Here is a 24,101-nt window from a genome sequence, read left to right on the forward strand (position 1 = left end):
GGCAGGACTCAATGATGTCTTTGGGTCACTTCCAACCCCTAACATCCTGTGATCCTGTGAACAGACAGCTTATTTCTCAAGGAGAGAAATTAAGAACATGTTGGCTTCCCTTGCTCCCCTGATAGGATCCCCAAGCATCCATCTGAGAATTTAAAAATCTGAGGAGAGATGAAGCTCATGGTGATGATCTGTTAATAGGATGAGTCAGCCAGCCAGCAGAGTAAGAGTCAGACCTGCAGCCTCATCTGATGGCAGCACGTACACTTGCTGAGGCAGCCAGCAGCCCCTGGTCACTGTGTGCATCTGAACTGGTCTTTGCTCACCAGGACTCAAAGCTGTGCAAGGTCAGGGTCCTCTCACATCCACATACTCACAGACAGCATGACCTGTGTGTCCAGGTGGTCTGGCTAAGAGCTGTCTGCCTGAGGCTGTTGTTTGGGATCTTTTGCCTCATTATTTTATCTCACCTCTCATTAGGTGGCTAAATTCCTCAATTACAGTTGCCAGATTTTCCTCATCTGGTTATTTCATTGCCTCCAGTCCTGTTTTTAATCTTCTTTATATCTTACCTTTAGATAGGTTTGTTCCTTCTCCTTGCCATTTGGTCATTTGAATGAAATCACATATGCTGCTCTGTAGCAATTAACATCTGCTGGTTTTCAGTCCTTGCTCACTGGTTTCTTGCAGTTCTTTCACACACACATGCACACATACAGGCACATTTCCATTCACCTCAGCTTTGATGTTCCTGTTACAAATGCCTACACTCTGAACAGATCTTATTACTCTCTACAACTACCTGAATGGGCATTGTAGCCAGGTGGGGGTGGCCTCTTCTCCCAGGCAACCAGCAATAGAACAAGGGGACACAGCCTCAAGTTGTGCCAGGGTAGGTCTAGGCTGGATGTTAGGAAGAAGTTCTTCCCAGAGAGAGTGATTGGCATTGGAATGGGCTGCCCAGGGAGGTGGTGGAGGCACCGTCCCTGGGGGTCTTCAAGAAAAGACTGGATAAGGCACTTAGTGCCATGGTCTGGTTGACTGGATAGGGCTGGGTGATAGGTTGGACTAGATGATCTTGGAGGTCTCTTCCAACCTGGTTGATTCTATGATTCTATGATGGGATTCTCTGGCAAGTGGGAAACAAAGGAGTGATCCACTGCAGAAAAGTAAATACCTTGAAGTGAAGGGTTGAGGAAAAGGAGAGGGAAGGGAACAAACTGCCTTTAATCTTCATGCAACACTCCTAGCACAAAGCAGACTGGCACAGGAAATTGCTTCTGTCAGGAGACAGAGAAAGGAAAAAGGCTGGAAATATAATACAGTCTCCTATCATATCACATACACAACGGACGTACATCCACATAACCCAGTGCTGCATGCAATGCACACACATTGGACAATACACAGCATAAAAACCTGACCATGAGGGACACCAGCTATGAGAAAAGCATTGCAATGAAAAATGAGATGAAGATTGTCTTGAAGCTTTTTATGTGGACAAAAAGTGGTGGCTGGTCTCCCTTTGGTGAGGAATATGAAAATGCATTCATGATAAAAAGAGAGAAAACTGGTTTGAGTGGTGTTCAGGTGGTCTGTAATGATCTCACAGGACTGTGTGAATGAAAACTTGATGTTAGGAACTGAATTTGTGTCTTTGCCTTTGAAAAAACATCTTTTTAAACTAGTACATGTAACACACTGTTTCTGCCAAGATGTGAAGTGCCCTTAGTGACAAGAAAATGCAGACAGCGGAAATGTTGTGGGTTTTAGTTAGGCTTCTGAGCTTGATGGTTTGTAACAATCATTCCCCTCCTCCCTTCTTTATCCCTCTGTTCTGTGGAGGGTCTTCCTACACAGCAAGAAAGTACCACCTTTTAATTTTTGCTCTGCATTTAGGTTTCCCAGCATGGCATCTATTCCAGGAATGGACACAGTAGAGCAGCTGTCACCTGGGAGCTAATTTATTTCTGTGTAGCATGCAAATTATCTTTTAAATAATTAGAGTCTGCATGTAACAATGAATTTCCTCACTGATTTGCGTTTGGTATACAAGCTGAAAGTTAACTCCGTGGTACCAGACTTGCTGACCATAGCGTTATGATGCCACTTCCAAATTAGCATAAAGAACCAGGCTCTCGAGATTCACCTGACTACATGATCTCTTCCAGTTGTGTATGTGAAACCACAGATAGTAGTAGTAATGAGGTAACAACCTCATTGCGCTCTACAACTACTGTAAAGAGATTGCAGTGTGGTGGGGGTTGGTCTCTTGTCCCTAGTATCAGGTGATAGGATGAGAGGAAATGGCCTGAAATTGTGCCAGGGGAGGTTTAGTTTGGAGCTTAGGAAAATTCACTTCCTGAAAGAGTAGTCAGGCATTGGAACAAGCTGCCCAGGGAGGTGGTGAAGTCACCATCTCTGGGGGCATTCAAAAAATATGTGGACATAGCACTTTGGGATGTGGTTTAATGGCCATGGTGGTGTTAGATTGACAATTAGACTTGATGATCTTAGAGTTCTTTTCAACTGAAATGATTCTGTGACTCTAAAGAACATGTCCTTGATCTCAGTATGAGTCCAACATCATTAAATGCTATGGAACTTGACCCACAAGCAAATAGAAGACTGAAATCACTTCTTTCTTGCCCTGTAGTCCTTGCCCTCTGCAAAAGACACTGAGCAGGACTGAGAGTGTGCATGTCCCAAATTCCGGTGCAAGTCAGGGAAGCCAGCCAGAGGCTGTTGTCTTAGCCTAGTCCTGTCCTAGGGAAGGAAGTGCCCCAGTCCCTGAATCTGTGGGACCAACAATCCAGTGCCTCACATCACACTGGCACTGATTATCCGCACTGCTGCCCTTTCAGGTTCATAAATTTAGCAGCCTAGCAAGTAGTACACAAAAAAGCCAGCATAAAATCATGAGACTGTGTTCTTACTTGGCTACAAACTGCACACTTGCACTTGAATGTAAGCTGTTAGTGAGCTAGCTACTCCTCCAATGTTGGATTGAGTAATATTAAATGCAGTGATTTTATAGAATAGTCTGAATATTATACAGTGGAAAACAAGCCATGGACAGGAGAGAGTGCACGAGTTCAGAAGTACTGATAGAGGGTTGGAATGACCCTAGAGAATGGTGTAACAAATGTAAGCCTGGAGTCTGTGGGTTTCACCTGTCTCTGCTGGTAGAATTGCCAGACATAATATAGGTGTTGTTGAGAGAATATGAAGCTAACTAGCGTGTAAGCCTAACCTAGCCCTAACGCAAGTGTACGTAACCAATAGTGGTTTGACATGATTTGTAACCTTCTTATGTAGCCTTCTGATAGAAAGTATAGAACCCCATGCTTGGGGTGCAATAAATGGGTCTGAACTTGGAATTTACTTATGTTAAGCATAGCCCTGTCTCTTCTGATACTATGGTATCTCAGCCTGTGACAAATGGTGATCCCAACGTGATGGGGAAATTTGATCATCGGATAGATGACCAGTCACAGGGCCCCTTTGGATCATAGCTGCCAAAAGGAAACAGAATTGGGCCCAAAGGGTTGACACCTGAACTGCTGGATATTTAAGGTGAGCTAAAGGGGAACTTAGAGTGGGAAATACGAGGATTCAAGCTTCCTCTGAAAGAGACACATTACACATGAAGAGAGCTCTTTAAGAAGCATGGAAGTTGCTATTATGAACTGTTTCAGACTTTTAAAGGACTTAAGTTAGCTGTTTTAACAACAGAGGTCTGCAAAAAAGCAGGAGAAGATTTATGACAGCGATGAACATCAGGAAAGATGTATCAGGTGAAAGTCATAAATCTGTTAAGGCCCAAGAAGGAAGAGACAGGGAAAAAAAAAAAGGCTCAAATTTTTTTCTCTCTGTGAGAAAAGCTTTAAAAGTTATTTTTGCAATGCAAAAAGTGTGATTTTTTAATTCACCTGAGACGTGGTGACAAAAGCTCTGAAAAAAGCTTAAAAAGGCTCATAAATCTGCTGACAAGAGAAGACATGAAGAGCAAAACAGAGAGTAACAGAGAGTTAGCAGCTACAAAGGTATCTGAAGAATTTCTGATGAGCTAGAAAGCTGTAAAAGTCCTCACGTGATTAATTGCCAACTCACAGTATCACAGTCTCACAGTATCATCTGGGTTGGAAGAGACCTCACAGATCATCAAGTCCAACCCTTTACCACACAGCTCAAGGCCAGACCATGGCACCAAGTGCCACGTCCAGTCCTGCCTTGAACAGCTCCAGGGACGGTCACTCCACCACCTCCCCAGGCAGCCCATTCCAGTGTCCAATGACTCTCTCAGTGAAGAACTTTCTCCTCACCTCCAGCCTAAATCTCCCCTGGCACAGCTTGAGGCTGTGTCCTCTTGTTCTGGCGCTGGCCAGCTGTAGCTGCAGTTAAGAGAGAATAAAGCTCCAAAATATTCTTTCTTTTCTTTTTTACCCTTGTGGATTTGCTACTGGCCATCAGTGCTTTGCACTGCTTCACAAAGGAGTAATGCAGACAGCCAGTTCTACCTTTTTGCAATCTCCTGAGGTGAAGGCATCTGTAAGGCGGTTGCTAAGTTATGGAACATGTCCACAGAGCAATGGAATCTCCCTCTGCTTCATCCTAAGTACAAAATGGATAATTAAAGGGGTTTCCTGATACTTGGCAACCAAAGGGATGCTCATTGGCATCATGCCTTTCATATGAGATAGAAGTACTTCATGCAGGCGTCATTTGGCATTAATGAAAACCAAATCTACAAACACAGTGCATAAAAACCTGACCCACTAGATTAAAAAATACTTAACTAGCTTATTTATCAAATTAAGTGTGTGTTTGGGTTTTTTTTCACCTGGGATGTTGCAATACTCTGCTAATGAACTTGTGTTCAGCCATGATCTACAGAAGGTGCTGCTTGCATGTCATTAACATGGCAATAGTTCTGATAATGAGGCAAGGGCGCATCACTGCTGCATGACAGAGCAGCAAAAGCAGCATCACCGGAGGAGGCACAGGCACAGCTTTGGGCTGACAGCAGTGAAGTGTCCTTCATCAATGGGTGCAACTTGATGCCAATCAGTTTCTAAAAGGCACACTCTGAAATATGGTGTGGCTTGGCCATTCCCTTCTCCTTTTTCTTCTTGTACCTATTTGGCAAGGTTATTCTCTGTAGTAAAGTGCTGTGTGTTAAGCATTTCTAGTACCTACCAATGTTTAAGTGTACGGCTAAACTAGCACATGGTGTAGCAGTCAAAGTGTTCTGAGTAACCTAACACAGAGCCCTAAGTGCTGTTTATGTTGCGTTTATATTTAGTCCTTACTCAAAATGTGCTTTTACTTGCCTGTACTTCCCATGGGTCCACTCAGGCTGGACACTCAGATGTCCATCTGTAGGCTTTCCAACCAGGAGCTGAGGGCTGTTCTAGAGTCACTCCTGTGAAGGAGTTTGAGAAGGCAGCATTTTACGGGATGATTAGCAGAGAAACCCTACAGGCATGCTCACCTAAGCCAAGCTCAAGAAGACTGTTACTGTTCAAGCTGTGACGCTGTGTAAAATATCTTTTCATTGGACAAGTAGGAGATGGAAGGTTGGGTTGTGGCCCTGCCAATACCTGTGCACAGGATGATAAGTGCAGGGGATTTTGCTGAAATGCACTGACAAAGGCTTTTTTTTCCCCGAGTACCAGAATAAGATAGGATTCAATGCTCACGTTGGAGGGAATGAGCAACTTAGCATAGCTCTGTGGTGATTCAGCCCAGATATCTGTTAGAAGATCTGCCTGCAGCCCAACTTGTGGTAGGTCTTGCTGTCCAAGCATGCTTCACACAAAGTGGCACAGCTTCAACAGCAGCAGGTACTGATGTGCTGTGGACACAAGCAACAGAAAAGCATGAAGGAAATCAAACTCGCTTTCATCAAGATCCTCTGGAAAGTTCCACCCAGAAACTCTAACAATGTATGCTATCACTGGATGCTTCCTCAGCTCTTCTCTTCAAACCCCACCATTGAGAGCAGTCTGGAGGAGAAGGACTTGAGGGTGTCAGTTGATGAAAAACTCAGTGTGAGCTGGCATTGGTCACTGGCAGCCCAGCAGGCAGCTGTGTGCTAGGCTGCACCAAAAGCAGTGAAAGTAGCAGGACAGGGAGAGGATTCTGCCTCTCTGCTCTGGTGAGACCATACCTGGAGTTCTGCATCCAGTTCTGGTGTCCCTAGCATAAGAAGGACATGAAGCTGCTGGAGCAGGTCTAGAGGAGGCCACAAAGATGACCAGGGGCTGGAGAACCTCCCCTATAGGGACAAGCTGAGAGACCTGGGACTGTTCAGTCTGGAGGAGTCTCCAGTACCTGGAAGGGGCATACAAGAAAGCTGGAAAGGGACTTTTTACAAGGATTTGTACTAATAGGATGAGAGGGAATGGATTGAAGCTTGAGGAGGACAGATTTAGATTGGACAGTAGAAATTCCTGACAGTGAGGGTGGTGAAATACTGGAACAGGTCACCCAGAGAGATCATGGATGCCCCTTCCTTGTAACTGTTGAGGGCCAGGTTGGATGAGGCCTTGAGCAACCCTTGTCCATGGCAAGGAGGCAGGAACTAGATGATCTTTAAGGTCCATTCCATCCAAACCATCCTATGAATCTATGATTTATGCAATCTTCTAGCTGTAGAAGCTAAGTGTTAAAAAATATCTTGAGCATCACAACCAACATTGACTTGTTTTAAAGTGACCATTCAGAGCTTTTTCGCCCAAGTTCAATTGTGCAGGAGAAGTTCACATCTCAGTATGGTTGCACTAACCTAAAAACAATGTGTTAAGCAGTGTCATTTAATAAGAATTTAAGCAGAAGCACCACACTGGACTGTTTATTGATACAACACTAATAAATCACAGTACAATAGATTTGCTTTGGTTGGAAGAGACCTCTAAGATCACAGAGTCGAACCACTGACCTAACACCACCATGGTGGAAAGAAGGATAAGAAAGAAGGAAAGAAGGAAAAAGAAGGACACTTGATGCTTTCAGTATTATTTTTAAAAGGACTAGAAGAAGTTATAAATTTATTTCTTATGGTCAGAAAAACCAGAGATTATTGAATATGAAATGCATACTACATAGGAAAGCTATTTTTAACCCAGACTTTCAGCAATGAAAAGTGGTTGTTTGTTAAGAGAACTACTTGAAGGCACTACTTTCTGGCATTTGCTGGGTCCCACACCATTAGCACACCGGCAGTACATCTAAGGGATTCCACCGTAGGCTTTTGTTCATCATGCAGACAGTGAGACTTATTTTCTGCAGAGATGAAAAAAGCCAGAAAAGAAATGTGGCAGGTAGTGAGCATGGCTGAGAGGGACTAATACTGCTCAGTACATTTTACAGCCTAATTAGAGGAAATTTTTTGTGCTTTTTATGAAGAGAGAGACAGGATAAGGAGAGAGGAGCACATGAAGGGTTATCAAAGCACTAACAGCTTTCTTGTTACAAGAATTAAATGCTAACCCCAGGGTGCACTGGTTAAGGCTGTACTTACACAGCAAATCAATATAAAAGGTAGAGGCCTTTAGGTGGCAATAGATTTCTATATATTAATGTAGTTTTTTCAGGGGCAGCCAACATACTAATGAAAAGCTATGTTATAAGAACTCCCCCATCCAAATTAGTGATTAAAAGCTACTCAGCTGAATCTTCCCACATCTATTTGCAGTCAAATGTTGCTGATTTATCTTAATGATCATGCAAACCATTTTAAATGGTTGAAGTCTGAATTTCTAAACAAGAGGCTGCAGAAAAGCCATCATATAGAATCATAGATGGTTTAGGTTGGAAGGGACCTCAAAGAGCATCCAGTTCCAGCCCCCCACCATAGGTAGGAACACCTCCCACTAGAACAGGTCACTCAAGGCCTCATCTAACCTGGCCTAGAACACCTCCAGGGAGGGAGCATCCACAGCCTCCCTGGGCAACCTGTGCCAGTGTCTCACCACCCTCGCTGGAAAGAACCTTTCCTAATACTTGGTTTGAATCTCCCTCTACCAGTTTAAAACCATTCCTCCTCATCTTGTCATTACAAGACCTTGTCAATAGTCCCTCCCCAGCGTTCCTGTAGTCCACTTCAGATACTGGAAGGCCACTCCAAGGACTCCTCGAAGCTTTCTCTTCTCCAGGCTGCAGAGCCCCAACTCTCATAGCCTGTCATCATAGCAGAGTTGCTGCAGCCCTCTGAGCATCTTTGTGACTTCTTCTGGACTGGCTCCAACAGTTCAATGTCCTTCTTGTGTTGGGGGCTCCAGAACTTCACATCACTGCACACAAATTGCTCATTTATTTTGTGTCTCAGATGTGATTTCCTTTTTAATTGTTTTTCATGTTTAATGTCACAGGTGAAATAGTTACATGTGAAAACATGCAATAAACTTTATTCTGGGACTCAGGCATACTTGCCTCATCCAAAGGGCTGGCAGCAAGGTTTTTATAGACATTTTAAAGAGCAGTTCAGTCAGAATCAGCTACATAATGGCTGCTGCTATCTAGTAAAATGCCTAAACTTTACCAAATTCCAGTACTAAAGAATGGGGAACGTCTCTTGAGGATACCTAGAGCAGGGAAGGACAGCAGTGAGTAAAGCGAGGTCTGCTTTCTGCTGATGTCTCCAGGTAACAGCACTTAAACATAGTATTTCCAGGATACTAAAAATGCAGAGAACAGAAATGGCTTATTAGGCATGATGGATAACCAGCAGTTGCACACTGAAGGTGCTGGCAGGCAGTACATTGCGTACCATGGGCAACATCCACCCTGCAGGCAGCTGGTCCTAGAAGCAGCCCCAGTGAGGTTTGTGATTTAGCCTAGAGGGATTAGTGTGGTCCTTCATGATCTCTGGGGTCAGTGGCCTTTTTTCTTGAGAGCTGCAGGATGAGTCGCACTGCTGTATGCTTTGCATTTGCAGCTACAGAGAAAAGGGGGTTGTAAACTACAGGTTTGGAATTGTTTGTTATCCAAAGACTGTTATCTGGTTAAAGTTCTCTGAAAAGGAAAAAAAAAGAAAGCAGAGGCTTCCTTTCTCTGATTTACTGATGCAAAAGAAATGTCAACCTGTAAATTAGTGAACACTGCCATTATTTTGTACATCTGCACAAGGAAGTCAACTGCAGATTCATTGCCCACAAGACTACTGATGTCACTAATTACTGAGTCAGAGCAGTAACAGACTCCTCAGCTAATAAATTTCCCAAGAGTCACTAACATGGATGGACACACAGGGCTTCAGTGAGCAGAGCAAGGAGTTAAACAGCTTTCTTGCTGTAACCATGCGGTTGGCTAAGCGTTTGCTGGGTTGTTCAGCAGTTGTAAGTGGATTGTAAGCAACTGTAAGTTGGAACTAGATGATCTTTGAGGTCCCTTCCAACCTAAACCATTCTATGATTTTAAGAAACTGCAAGCCATGGAACATTTTATGTTCTTTGTGATTAAGGACAGTGCTTTCAGGTGGTGCTTCATGGGGTTTTACTCAAACTTGCTTTTTAGTCTTTCAAAATTATTGCTCAGATGATATTTATCAGGAAATGCTCAATGGTTTATGGTGGATGTTTTGTATCTACATTGCCTTTACACTTTATGCTGCCTGGTCCAGCTACCTCAGGTGTGTCTGTAAATATTCTGCTATCTTTTACTGGTATCACAACATCTTGTAATTGAGTCTTACAAACCTGCCTATATTGCCCCCAAAACAACACAGCTCCTCTTTTCCTGCCAAGGTGGGGCATTTCTTCTTCCATTAGAGAAAAGACTTTTACTGCTGCAGACTGTTTAGGAAGTAACACTGGAATGATTGGGAAGCTATGAGGGTGCCCTGCCTATGTCCTAAAGACAGACTTCAATTGAGGCTCTCAGCCTAGAGCACTGACTTTGAAGAATCTGAGTTGCGTGCCCTTAGCCCCATTCATGGAGGTGGTGTGGGTGAAATTCTCATGAAGATGAAAACACTAAAAATAGAAACATACAGATGGATTTGAAAATAATTTAGGAAATAAATTTAGGAACAAGTTCTTTACCATGGCATTAGTGGGACACAACAACAGGGAAGTAGTTGGGGACCCATCCCTGAAAATATTCAAGGTGAGGCTCAACAGGGCTCTGGGCAACTTGATCTAGTTGAGGATGCCTCTGCTTACTGGAGAAGGGATTGAACTAGATGACCTTTGGAGGTTCCTTCCAACCCAGACCATTCTATGATTCTATGACTTGGACATTAAAGTTGCATTGCATCCCCACCCACTCTCAGGAGTGGAATTCCCTGCTTTCCATAGGCACTCCTGGCATAATTTTATCATACTTGAGCGCTTGTCATCTGACCAGCTGCTTCCATTTCACCTAGGTTTGTCCTTCTTGTTTGGTTAATGATGCTTGTAACAGTAGCAGTTGCTTAGTGAACAGACAGTGGCAGTACCGAGGACTGAGGTATGCTGCAGTAAAAAAGCACCAGCATTTGGGAAACTTTATCCATCATGTGCCACAAGCAACCAAGAGGAAACTCAGCTTCCATCAACTGCCAGTGTCAAACCCTGGAGGTCTTTAAGGCCAGGCTGAATGTGGCTCTGAGCAACCTGATCTAGTGTGAGGTGTCCTTGCCCACGACAGGGGTGTTGGAACTGGATGATTCTAGATGTCCCTTCCAACCCTGGCAATTCTACGATTCCAGTTTAAAGACTCTAAACTTTAATTATTCTGAGGTCTGAGTATTTGAGAACCGGTTATTGTCCTGGTATAGCTGATGCAGCCTGGAGGTTCTGCATTTTGAGTACTGCTTTTCTCAAAAAAAAACAAAAACAAAAAAAAAAAAAAACCACCAAATTTAAAGCAGGATTTTATTTTTTTTTCTTTAAAGGAATGCCAGCTTGCAGGAGTTTGGAAAGCTGCAGCGGTGTGATAGAATGTGTCTGTGTATTAGTTATGCCAGACTTGGGAACAATGAAAGATGAGGTCTACCAGAGTAGATAAGCTCACTCCACAAGGCTGTCTATCACCTTTCCACCATAACTTTCTTGTCATGAGACTTTATTTATATAAACTTCCATTTTATTTCATTTTTTAACTTTATGTCTTGCCTTTTGTTTTGCTGCTGTACAAACCTACTGGTTTTGACTCCAGGTTTAAGATTTCCCAGCTTCAACCTCTTGCTGTGGGTGACGCATCTCATGCCCTTAGACCTGACTTAGGTGGCAGAAGCACTGCCAGAGGTCAGTGTTGGATCCTCCCTGCTAAGATAGGATGCAGATATAGGGCAGCATCAAAATTAACTCCCGCAAGGGCAGAAGCCTTGTGTCCATGTCATTGCAGATAAATACAGGCAGCTCTGGGACAGAAAGCCTACTCCATTTGTGCTGGCTAGCAGTGGCCAACTTTGTTTTATCTAACACTCTGTCTCTTGAAAAGGGAAAGATTCCACATCCTTTGTACAGAACAGCACTAAATATTTTCCTCCTTTCCTTTCATCTGATGTGGGATGCACATCACAAATGAGGCGGAACAGACTTTAAATATTGTTTGTCAATGAAAGGGAAGACCAGCCTCCTAGCAATAAAAAGGATGTCACTTACTGTCTTCAAGAGGAGACCATTTCATCCCATCTCGTTACAAATGCCTTCCCATGATAGCTTTTGCCGATATAAAGGTCTGCCAGCAGGGGATCCCCATTAGGAAGTGACCAAGTTTGAAAACCCGTTATGCTCCTGGCAAACATTGTCATCTTGTACATATTTAGCCTGATCACTCTGGCAGGTTATGAAAGACTAAATGGTGCAAATACATGTGGCAGATGCCATTCTCATGATAGTTGAGGAGCCTTTGAGCCTCTTTTGGTAGCATGCCAGCTTCATCTTGTATACTGAAGAGCATTATACTTTCAAGCCTTCCACAGCTTGCCCTGAGGGATTGCTGCTGAAGTGGTAATAAAATTCAGAATGAGTTTCAGAAAGTCAACTTGTTGGTTTGGCTTCAGATGGGCTTTTTCATTATTAAACTTGCCTTTAGCAGCCACATGTAGATCTGCTCTCTCAAAAACACCATGTGCTCCTTTGGAAAGGTGATTCTAACAGAAAAGATAGATGAAAACACAGAGAGAGCAAAGAGGGAATCGTTTTTGTGGAGCCTATCTTTAAATTGCTTTTGGTGACTTACATGTCTTCAGGTAAAGAGAAGTAAAGGGAATCTGGGAGGAAATGGTGTTTACTAGCAGCCTATCTAAAAAATACAGATAAGATATTCTCCATTCCACCCAAAAGAGCATTTTGTTTGCATTAAATATTGCACACATTCCAGGTTTTAAACTCCAAATTCATGCCTATTGACGGGACCAGTTAAAAATTTATTTAGGGACTGAGCTGTTAAGAGCAGCATCGAGAAGCAGCATCCCAGAGGCACTTGATAAACATCATTTAATGCAAGATCTCTGAGAGGCAGGTGAACAACTTAACCAAGGTAAAGCTGTTGGAAGATGTGCCTCAGTCAAGAGATGAAATCACCTTTACAAGGGTAAAATTAAAACAAAGATGTCAGCTTGAAAACAAAACATTTGGCCTGTGGAACATGGCTTTTAGGGCATATCAGTAAAAACAGTCCTTAATTATCTTAATGTCATCCTGTTTAACGCTCCCCATGTCCTTGCCTTGCTAATATCCCCATTGAGTTAAATATTTGTGGTGAATGGGGTTTTCTGCTGAAATGGAAAGGTTTTAAAATATTTGAGGAATACTCTGTTCTTCTCTAGCTCTCTGCAGGCATTACCGGTAATGTTTTAACTAAAGATACTTAAAAGTTAAGCTGATCCAACATTTCATATCCACATCAAAAGGTAGTGCCAGTCGTGGTGATGTGCTACCACACACTCTGGGGCTGGCAGCACTTCCCACAGCATGGACAGGGTACCTGTGGCAGTGTCAGTAAACATTTATGCTGTGAAAACATCTGTTGGAGAGAGCCCTGCTGTGGTGGACACCATGCAGATCTAGGAAGGTCAGCCCTGGCCAGCCTGCAATACAAAGAGAAGTGAGATACAACATGAAAGACAGACCTACTGGAGTGGGTCCAGAGGAGGCCACAAAGATGATCAGAGGGCTGGAAAATCTCTCCTATGAAGGCAGGCTGGGAGGGTTGGGACTGTTCAACTTGGAGAAGGCTCTGGGGAGAGCTTATAACCACATTTCAGTATCTGAAGGGGATTGTTTAGTGGTTTGAAAGTGGAGCAGGATAGCTTCAGGAAGAAGTTCTTTACAATGAGAGTGGTGAAATACTGGAACAGGTTTCCCAAGGATGTAGTTGAGACCCCATCCCTGGAGACATTCAGTATCAGGCTTGTCATGGCCCTGAGCAGACTGGTCTAGTTGGAGGTGTCCCTGCTGACTACAGGGCACTTGGACAAAGTGACTTTTGAGGGTCCCTTCCAACCCAGTGCAGTCTGTGAATCTCTGTGTGCAAAAAGCTCAGCCAGGTCCTGCCAGGTCCACACTGTTTTTAATTGTGCAGAGCATCAGAGCATCAATGAGTGCTGAAGGTCCACTGAGAGTGGGAGGAAGGCAATCCTGCCATTTGACAGTAATGAAAATACAATCTCCTACAAGAAGGAAGCTGTACACTAGTTTTGTCTAGACAGATCTGTCAGAATTATTAAACCACTGTAGCACCTTCTAAGTTGCCATATGCAGATGTTCATTTAAAGACCACACAACTGACTCCTGACAGCAGTGCCAACCATGCTGCTGCCATGCCTCAGATGGAATGTAGGTCACAGCCACACACACACCCATCTCAAGACTTGCTGGGTGATTCTGAAGACATTTATTCAATCGTTGCTAGGACGAATGTGCTGCACCTCCTGAACTCCAGTTAGTGCTAACAAGAATTACACATGGAGGGAGGGCATGTCACTGGAGCTGTGGAAGTCATTTTTTACTTCCACATAGAGGAAAGAGAAATCCATCTGCCTCCAGTTACATTTACAGCCTGGAGGTTCTGCATCAAGTTGTGTCTTCTCCATCCTTTTTCCATTTTTTTTCACAGAATGCTGTCATAAGCTGAAAGAAAAAGTTTACAGAGTTTCCCCCTAGCAAGGGCTCAATTTAACTGCAGCCAACTGGTGCAAAGAACATATTGCAACACTGCAGTGGCCTGTTTTTCTGGCCTGTATTAATCCAGAAACCTTAATGATGGACAACATTTGTGTCATTGTCTACACAAATTTAATTTGTTTATGCAGCAGTTCAGTTAATCCTGCAATCTGCTTTTCTCAAATGAGGACACATAATGGAGACACTGTTCTTTACAGGTCTTCAGGCTTTTAAATTCTGATAAAATCAGGATTCTTCACTGGGTCTTGCCACAGCTCTGAATTAAGCCACTTTAAATGTAATTACTGAAGCTGGCTGTACGTCAGGAACATCCATTAAAAGAATTGATTGACCATGCTGTTACGGGAGGCATTTTATGAACAAACGATCAAGATGGGTCCAGACCTGTAATTTATAAAGGCAAAAAAGCAGGTAAATACTTTATTAGTGGTTAATGAGTGGTTCACAAGATAACTAAATTTCTTATTTTTTAACCAGCTACTTCAGGGAGCCTTGGTCCATGGCCATCTATCACGATCGGTTTATTGATCTCAAGAAGGAACTGCGCCAACTCCTGATGTTGGAACAGGTAAGAGAAATGGCTGGCGACTGCATTTTATTATTTAGGTAATTTGTCAGTGTTGCTCACTTCGGTTTCTTCTCCTGTCTTTCTCCTGAAGCGTTACTTTTCTGCTTAGCTATTTCCTCTGGAAAACCCGAGCAGATCCTAGTCCTCACAAGGGGCAGTTCAGCACAGACAGCACATTGTTCAGCTCTGTTATTTGGGCACATTTTCCTATTTGCCAGTAGAGCTGTACCTTGCTTTGTTCTCCTTTGCAGCATTTTTGCTTTACACGTGCAGTCTAGTCCAACTGCCTCACAGAATCTGGAGTCTTATTTGCTCAGTTATCCCCTCTTTTTAATTAATATTTCCTAACACAAATAACACTGCTGGCCATCCTAAATCTGTCTCAGCTGAGCCAATGAAAAGGACATTTTTCAACATCAATCCACAGGGAACAGCTTTTGTAGCTGAAAAAGTAAAAGCAACTAGCTTTTTCAGTCATAAATGGATTTCCTGACTAAGGATGAAATTAAAACGTTTGCTAATGCTATTTACAGCTCTGACCTCAGTACAGTAGATGGAGGCATGAAGTTTCAGCAGCCCATAACTTTGCCTCCCACTGCAGCCCAGGAAGAGAACTGTTAACTGTAGCATGTTTTTAACAAGCCCGAGAACTGCCTCCCATAACATAATTTGCATTTGGGATCTTGATACTCACAGCCCACTGCTTGGGACAGATTCAGCCCCTCTCTCCCCACTGCTTTTGCTTTTGTTCAGCTCAGTGGCTCCCCGTGTGACAGACGTACTTTAACGTGTGTGTTCACACAGCTTTCAACTGAGAGCAAACAAACGGCATCAAGGGGAAACGGAGGCAGGGTGACAAAAGGGACACTGCATAGTCTGTAGCCCACCTGTTTTGGTGGCTCAGGCTGGCGTGCTGCCGTGTGTCACTGCTGTAGCCACCCGCACGCCGGACCCAGCCTCCTCCCAGAAAGGCCAGGTGCAATTTTCCTTCTATTGTCACGATACAGAAAATGTCTCGGTGCAGGTTTATTTGAGATTCTTCTTACAAGACACCCATGAAAGAGCACAAAATGAAATCCTGTGCTGAATGGGAGGCCTGATGAGAAGTGTTTTTCTTGCCTTCATTCAAGCACATTTCATATGCTGTAAGTGGGAACAACTTTAGAGAAAGGGGAATTGGTGTCCTACAAATGAAAAGACTCACTTGCCTTACCCTTGTCTTGTTGCAGTCATCCTGCCACACAAAAATAGTCTCACTGAGGGGACCAAAAGCACCTGAGTCAGAACTGCTTACATGAACACAGCTGACTAAACCTGCAGCTGAACACAAATTCAGCTTTTTGTCTTATTATGAGAAGTTTCTTCAGGGTGATTTAAACCGTATTTACTATATGTTGCATTTTTATCTTGTCTTTGAGTGCTCTTTCTGCGCCAACAGGTAGGTACCACGCACTTAGGAAACATACCTTAAATGCCTCAGGACTGGCTGTATTTCTCTATGGAGCAACAGATCTAATGCTTTTGGTTCCTGTTGCTCATGGTCCAGATCTCTTTAGCATGAAAATAATAAGCTAGTAAGGACACATCAAAAGGAGGGGGAAAGACACCTTTGAAAAGGATGTTTAAAAACCATGAGCGTAGATACACAGGAGTCAGGTATGACACTTTCCACAGAAACTGGAGATGATCTCCTGTATTCATGGAACTGTTCACCACCAGCATAGAAACACCAGTTATAGATGGGATGGGGACTGGGTGTGCATTCAAACTGCACCCCAGTGCTGGGCCTGCTGTGCACCTGGCTCTGGCAGGAGATGCTGCTGCCTGTCGCTGGAAGCAGGCAATGGTGTGGGCAATATTTATCCCTCATCAGGATCACAAGTATGTTTATTGCAACATGAAGAGCTCCAGTGATGCAAACATGCAGATGGCAGGGTTGGGCTTCTGCACCTACATCAGCTGTTGGAGTGCTGCAGCAAGCGGAGGGCACACGTGTGTGGCAAGTGTCTAGAAACGGCTCTTGTCTTCGATGGGAAATAATGGGCTGGTCCTTGGATGGCAGCTGGGCTTGATTCGGCAACTGACTTGGAAGCAACCAGCAAATGAGGCACTGTGGCAGATTTCCTCCAGAGAGCGAGTGGCCAGGGCTGTGTCAGGCACGTCCATGGGTTCTTGCACACAGAATCATTGGGTCAGTTCCATACAGATCTTCCATGTGTGTCCGTGCACCATAACGGTCATTCCAGGGGAATAAACAACCGAGGGCCAGCGCCGCCACCATGCTCTCGAGGGAAGCGCCAGTTCACCGTGCAGCCAGCTCAGCTGATGCCTTCCTGCTAGGGAGTGCTGCCTTCCCGGGCCTAGGGTACCACCAGGTGCCAGCTCTGCTCCGTGCCATTCATCCTCCACGCGTGTCTCTCCCGATGCGTTTTTTCATACTGTTTTCGGTCCCCACCGCCACATTTAATGATCTGGGGACGCGATCTGTCTGAGTGCACTTGCCGAGGTGCCCTACTGACGTCTGTGCCTTGCAGGTTGCCGGGCTGCTCTCCGCCGCCAAGCCGACCCCAGGGGACCTCACGGAGCGAAGTCCCTGCCTGCCACAGCTGCGGGAACCCATCCTTCGCTACCTGCGCCGCCATCGCTACCACCTGCCCATGTACAGCCCGGTCGAAACCGCCGACACTGGACCCTCGCCCACCGCAGGTAAGACGGCAGCGCCGATGCCACGGGACAGGGGCACCCTACTTGCGTAAAATCCGCGACGAGGTGGTCGGAGGGCCCCCGATGGGAGAAGCGATGTGTACTCGATGTGTACTCGGTGCGCAGCCACGGAGGGGGAAGGGGGGCCGGCGGGGGAAGGGGCTCGGTGTGCAGCCCAGGCGGGGGAAGGGGGCCCGGCTCTCGGGGAGGGGGGCAGCGGCGCGTGCCCAGCGGGCCCGCAGCTGTATGCTAATGCGCAGCGGGCCGCCCCGCCCCACCCACGCCTGCCCCTACCAGGCGGGATGGCGAGCGGATAACACGGGCACGGCGAACACACAGCATCGGCCCTACTCCTCCGCAGGACCCGGCTCGTCCAGCCCGGCCCGGCGACGAGGATGTTCAGGCTCTCGGCGGCCCCCGTGCCGGGCGCTCCCCCCGCTCGGCCCGATCACTCCGCGCCCTTTGTGCCGCCCGCCGAAAGGGTCGCGCAGCTTTATGCTAATGAGGCGCACAAAGGCGGCGGGCGGGGGGGCGCGACTCCGGGGGGGCCGCCGCTCGCTCGCGTGCCGCCCGCGTGCCCTGTCACCCCCCACAAAGAGACCCGCGGCGGGGGGAGGGGGGAGGTCGCACTCCCGGGGCCGGCTGGCTGCTCGCAGCAGGGGATGGCCCCGCCAACCCCCCCGCGCCGTGCCACCACCTGCGACGCGCCGAGCAACGCGGGCCGGCCGCTTGCCCCTGCGGGCCGCAGCGCGAAGCGCCCCGCGCAAATCCCCGCGTGGGCCCGGTCGCGGACAAAGGGTTAAGGGGCCCGGGGCTTGGTCCACAGAGACTGCACCTGCTGCTGGGTACTTGGCACCTCGTACAGCTGGGAGCGGGCACTGACTCTCGCCCAGTACCCACAAACGCAGCCCGTGTAGTGTGGGGAGCATCCTTGGCAGGCCCGGCCGCTGCGCCGGAGCTCGGGGTGTTTACTTTTACACCCCACTGCGGCATGCGGGAGAGGGACGGGGAGCCGGGTGTGTCCGCATGTCAGCTGCGTCGTCCTGCACCGAACGCGTATCGATTGGGACGGACACAATCGGGAGCCGTGGCACCGCTGCCGGGGAGCGAGGCCGAGCCCGGGGCTGCTGCAGGCTCACTTCCCGCGGGAAGAGCGACTGAGCGACATGAGGTGCTTCGGTCCCCACGGCAGGGGCAGCCTGGGCAGAGGGGCGCACCGAGTAACAGGTTACCGCCGGTGGGATCTGCCGGTTCGCGGCGAGTGGGCTGCGGCGTTACCCGCTCCCCGTCGAATCGGCCGCGGCGTCGTTCGGTATCGCGGGGTGCACGTCCACCACAAAAGTACTGGGCACGGGCTGGGCTGTCGCCGTTGTTCTTCCCGACTAGGTTAGACTTCTCGTTTAGCACCTGATGCAGGCGGCGGACAGAATCCACCCGCCGCACCTACGGGCCCTCCCCTCCCGGCAGCCAGCCTTTTACACCCCTCACTCCTCCAGTGCCCGCCGCATAAGCGACTTTTTCCTCCTCATGCGCCAAGTTTCCTTCTCCCTCAGTTCCCGGTGCTGGCCCGCTCCCACCCACTGTCTGCCCGCCGTGCCGGACTTCGCGGAGGCAGAGCCTTCGTCCCGGCTTCACAGAGCGGCAGGGACAGCTCCGCGGACAGCTGCTGCCGGTCGCCGTCACCGCCGGGCTGCGCTGCCCCGCCGGTGCCGGTACAGCCGAGAGGGGACAGCCGCCCCGAGGCGGCACACAAAGGCGCGCGCGTGCCGGGTGGGGGCGGGGCCGAGGCCGGGCGTGTGCCGCGGGCGGGGGCCGCGCGGGCTCAGGTGCACCCGCCCCGCCTGCCGCCGCCCGCCGCGCCGCCGCTGATTGGCTCGGTCTGCTGCCGCCGGCCTGAACAATGGCCTCGGGCCGCTTAAAGGCGGCGGTGGCGGCGCGGTGGGTAGGGCAGAGCGCATCTCAGCCAGCAGCGTGCGCCGCGGCCGCTGCCGGCCGGCGCGAAGATGCCCCGTGGCTTCCTGGTGAAGCGCAGCCGGCGGCCCACCCCTGTCTCGTACCGGGCGCGCTGCTGCCGAGAGACTGCTTCTGCCGGCCCGCCGCTCCCAGCCGGTGGTGCCCTGCCGTCCGCTTGTCCCGCCGCCCCACCGCCGCGGGACTCACCGCCGGTGCCGTTTGGGACGCCTGATGCTGCTGTGCAGGCGCTGTGTAGCCCCACGCGGCCCGTCAGCAGGGACAAGTATCTGGAGCGCGGCTTCAGCCTGGGTTCCCCTGTCTCGGCCGAGTCCTTTCCTGCCCCGGCTGTGCCCGGCACCATGGATCCGCTCCTTTTCGCCCCTGCTGAGCTCAAGCTCTGGGCTGCCGCCGCCGCTGCTGGCCACGCTGAGCCGCCCGCCGGCCATGTCGCCGCTGGCACCACCGCTGGTCCTGGTGCCAGCGGAGCCCCCGCACCGCCAGCCGTAGTCGCGCCGCCTGTGTCAGGCCGACCGCAACCTGCTAAACGCCCACCGGCATCCGCGGAGCCCGCGCGGCAGAAGGCTCCGTCGGGCAAGAAGGCGAAGGCGATCCGCAAGCTAACCTTCGAGGATGAGGTGACCACGTCGCCGGTGCTGGGGCTGCGCATCAAGGAGGGCCCGGTTGAAACACCGGCCAAGACACGGGGCGGCTGCGCCCGCCCGCTCGGCGAGTTCATCTGCCAGCTCTGCAAGGAGGAGTACGGGGACCCCTTCGCGCTGGCGCAGCATCGCTGCTCCCGCATCGTCCGGGTGGAGTATCGCTGCCCCGAGTGTGACAAGGTCTTCTCCTGCCCCGCTAACCTCGCCTCTCACCGCCGCTGGCACAAGCCCCGTCCGCCTGCCGCCAAAAGCGGCCCTGAGGCGGGCAGGGCGCCGCCGGAGGAGCCGCCGAAGGAGGCGAGCGGCGGCAGCGGGAGCGGCAGCGAGCGGGACACGCCGAGCCCCGGCGGAGCCTCGGAGTCCGGCTCCGAGGAGGGGCTCTTCGAGTGTCCCCGCTGCGCCAAGCGGTTCCGCCGGCAGGCCTACCTGCGCAAGCACCTGCTGGGGCACCCGGCACCCGTACCGGGGCCTCCACCCGCCCCGGCCCCCGAGCCCGCCGCAGAGGAGCCGCCCCCGCCGCCCCCGGCAGAGTGCCGCTTGTGCCCGGTCTGCGGGGAGACCTTCCCTAGCAAGAGCAGCCAGGAGCGGCACCTCCGCCTCCTGCACGCCGCCCAGGTCTTCCCCTGCAAGTACTGCCCGGCCACCTTTTACAGCTCGCCTGGCCTCACCCGGCACATCAACAAGTGCCACCCCTCCGAGAACAGGCAGGTCATCCTGCTCCAGGTGCCGCTGCGTCCCGCCTGCTAGAGCCGCCCGTGCCTTCCCGGGGACCGAGGCCGCCGCCGAGCCCGTCCCGCAGGCTGCGCTTCGGACTCACCACACGATTAGCTTTAATACAGCTTGTGAACTGCTGGAATCTGGCTTTACATTTACCTTTCCGAGGTCTTTTTGTTTCTTTTTGTTGTCGTTGTTGGCTTTTTTTTCCGTTCGTTTTAGTTTTTCTGATTGTGAACAGATCAAACCGCTTGAGGAGAAACAAGACTTTCCTTTAGTATAGCCACAAATGCCTTGACTCTGCTGTTGATGGTCTCCAGAAAATGCTGTACAAACTGCCTTAACCGTGACATGCCAACTTTGTTTCTGTTTGGTTCCTGAGGTAGCTCATGAGTTGACTATCTGTATATGTTGGTTTGAGTAATTATGTTATTTATTCGTTATTTATTTATATTAATTATGAAGACTGATAATATTTGATTGCAGATACTCTAAAGTGCTTTTTTCTCTCTCTTTTTTTTTTGTCTCCCCTGCCTGCCATTTCACTGTGCATTTTAGAAGATCTTTTTTTCTCAAGAGATCTGCTAAAAAAGGTTTTAACTTTTATACCTAGAATAACTCCAGGTCTTAATCATTTTATCCTGTGCAGCTGACAGCTCTTACTTTTAGATGCAATCTCTTTTTCTACACACATTATTTTCTTAACTGTTAGCTATTTATAGAGTGCTTTGATAGAACTGTTTCAACTGTATAATTATTTACTATTCAAATAAAATATTTTCAAATTCATATGTGCCCCTGCTGCTTCCTGCATCTCCCTGCTGCCTGGTCCCAGGACAGTGCTCTGGGGCCAGACTCTGGGCTTCAGCTGCTAGGATTCCCTGCTAGGTACCAGCCTACTCCGCACCTTTTGATGAGATGAAATAAAGGCAGGAGAGTGAAGAGCAAGGTGCGAAGTGTGTCCAGTCCAGGGGGAAGGTTGTGGTGAGGCCGTGTGCTGTGAGCATCAGCTACAGGCTGGAGCTTGAGCCCTTTTTGTGGACCGCAGAGGCTGTCCCCGTGCTCTGCTGCTGGGAAGAGACGTGGGAGAGCTTCCGTAGAAGGTGTTACAGGAAAAACCTGATAAGGGGGAGCATCTTTGAAGGAAGAGTGGAAAACGGGAATCCTTGCCTGTGAGAGGATTTGCTGTTTGCATGGGTGGCTTCCCCTGGTGCTTGGCCTGCTGAGGTATGGGGTTAAGGGGCTTTGTGGGCAAGCTGCATCCAGCTCTCACTGTGACATGTGGAGGTGGATGCAAAGAAGGCCAAGCTTTGGTGCTATTCCTCTCAAGGCTAGGGTATGATCCTGCCTGGTCCTGCTCTGTTCTGTGGAGGGAATTCTGCATCATCCTCATCATAACCACGGGGCTTTGGCAAGCCAGGCATGCCAGGACTTTTCCTGGGAAGTGTGTGGGATTGCAGGAGGCTGGGCTAAAAGTAGTTTCTTAATGTTTCTAGCGAAAAGCAGCATAAGGGAGAGAAGAAGTAGGGGGTCAGTGAACCCCCTCTCTCAGGTGTTGCAGTAATGATCTCTGCCAGCAGGAGAAGCCACCTCGTGACATGCAGATCTGCTTGGCAAGCTTGGGCACAAGCATCTGCTCCATACTGGTATGCTAAGAGCTGAAGCTGGGCCAAGAGGTCTTGGCTTGGGTGTTTGTCAGACTTTGTCTCTAGGACCGTAATGACTTTGGGGCTTTTGCTCACAGGAAGAAGTTTCCAACCCATTCTCAGCATGTTCATTCACCCAAAGGCTCTGCTCTGAGGTGCTGCTGCTTTACCCATGGCAGGTCACCTTCTGGAGCTTCCTGCAGGGAGTATCTGTGAGTACTTTTTGATAGAGCAAAGCTTCTAGACAGAAAATCTTACTCTAGAAATACTTTATTTTTTTGCCCCTCTGTGTTCAGTCAGGCTAAAAAGCACCAGAGCCAGTGATTCATAGGAAAACAGCTTGGTTTGTGTGGGACTGCCTCCAGGTCTAGATGAAGATGTGGTTTTAGCTGTAAACTGATATGCTCAGAACATATTCACAGCCTGAGAGATGCAGGCATCAGATCATGCTTGGGAAGAGATATGTGGGTTTGCTCTTCCCAGCTTTCCTGGCTTTGGAAAGCCCCAAGTACAGGGCTATCACAGCTGCCTGTGGGCCAGGCAGGCCAGGCTCTGCCCTGAGCCAGTGCACATGGGCAGCAAGGCACCACTTCCAGACTGATGCCCAGCACATCCTTCAGAGAGGCTCCATCCACACCACTATGGCAGTGCCCCTGCTGAAGTATTTGCTCTGAGCCTGTGGCAGTTACAGAAAACAGCACAGCTGCTTAATGCCACTGTCAATTTCTCAACAGCCAAGTAAATTCATGCCTGCCCTCTAGGGAACCAGAATTCCCCAGGCGTAGGGAACTGTCACGGTAGCCATGAGCACCCACGCCTCAACATCTTCTGCTAATGGGGACATTCCTATCAGGGAAAAGTGCTGTTAGTTTGGTCTTGTGGAGGAGAGGTGACACTGAAGTGCTTTGGAAACTGGGAGCCATTTGCAAACAGAACTGATTTTGGCATCACTTTATGCAGTGCAGCAGCCTTGGCAGAGAGCTGTGGGTTCACGCAGGCTGCACCCCTCCTTCCATCAGCTGCACTGCTGCTGAGCTTTGGACAGAGCTTTGTGAGGCACCAGCTCAGCCTCTCCATTTTGTATCTCTTATGACTCAGGCAGCAAGGAGCTTCATGTCACCAGGGCTACCCATGACAGGCCTCCCTTGGGCAATATTTTGAGGTAGGCTCTATCCCCACCCTTCGCCAACTTGCTCCAGCTTGGAGCTGCTTCTACCACCCCGACCCTGAAATTTGGACCTCAACCTGGCTCCCTTTGCCTCTGCCTCCTTGTCCATGAGACCCTCGAGCTCACTTAGCTCGGTGGATGTGCTGGAAGATGATGATGTGGCCAAAGTCAGAGCTTGCCCAGCCCTGTACCCAGCAGCTTCTGGGAATGCAGGTGCTGCGATCTCGGTGCCATGCTCTCGCCATCCAGCAGCATGGGCCGGCCAGGGCTGTGCAAACAAAGCCTCCTGCTGTCAGCTAACAAATCAATTTGCTGATGCCTCTCAGTGCATCCAGCAGAAACAGATCTGGGCACCATGGAAAATGCTGATCCTACCCCGAATGTGACATGAGCTGTTTCTTGGAAGTGGCTGGTGCACAGGTATGGAGGTGTCCCTCGCTCTCTGAGCAGATGGGCAGAGATGTCTGCCTGCTTCGTGAGCTGCCAGAGCCTTCCTCTCCTCTGAGCACACAAAGAGCTAAACACATGGTTTGGAATGGGTTGTTTGCAAACTGAAAGGAACTAGGCAGATTAATT

At 48.8% G+C, this 24,101-nt stretch overlaps 2 protein-coding genes across 7 annotated transcripts in view; both read left to right on the top strand.

Annotated features, from left to right (window-relative positions):
- The window catches only part of CFAP61 (cilia and flagella associated protein 61), a 164,788-nt gene that overhangs the window by 138,582 nt on the left and 2,105 nt on the right, over positions 1 to 24,101 (top strand). For 5 of the 6 annotated variants that reach the window (XM_064145702.1, XM_064145705.1, XM_064145704.1 and 2 more), the window contains 2 exons: positions 14,592 to 14,682; positions 17,217 to 17,510. In XM_064145702.1, coding sequence (XP_064001772.1) covers positions 14,592 to 14,682; positions 17,217 to 17,438 — 313 coding nt within the window. In that variant the 3' untranslated portion in view covers positions 17,439 to 17,510. Of the gene's footprint in view, positions 1 to 14,591; positions 14,683 to 17,216; positions 17,511 to 24,101 lie in introns of those variants that run through there. The other variant, XM_064145703.1, reaches the window with a different exon arrangement.
- Positions 19,237 to 21,500, top strand: INSM1 (INSM transcriptional repressor 1). The gene has a single exon (XM_064145701.1). The coding sequence runs from the start codon at positions 19,389 to 19,391 to the stop codon at positions 20,742 to 20,744; it is 1,356 nt and encodes a 451-aa protein (XP_064001771.1). The 5' UTR covers positions 19,237 to 19,388; the 3' UTR covers positions 20,745 to 21,500.

The sequence above is a fragment of the Pogoniulus pusillus genome, chromosome 7 (assembly GCF_015220805.1).
Source record: "Pogoniulus pusillus isolate bPogPus1 chromosome 7, bPogPus1.pri, whole genome shotgun sequence".
Taxonomy (NCBI): domain Eukaryota; kingdom Metazoa; phylum Chordata; class Aves; order Piciformes; family Lybiidae; genus Pogoniulus; species Pogoniulus pusillus.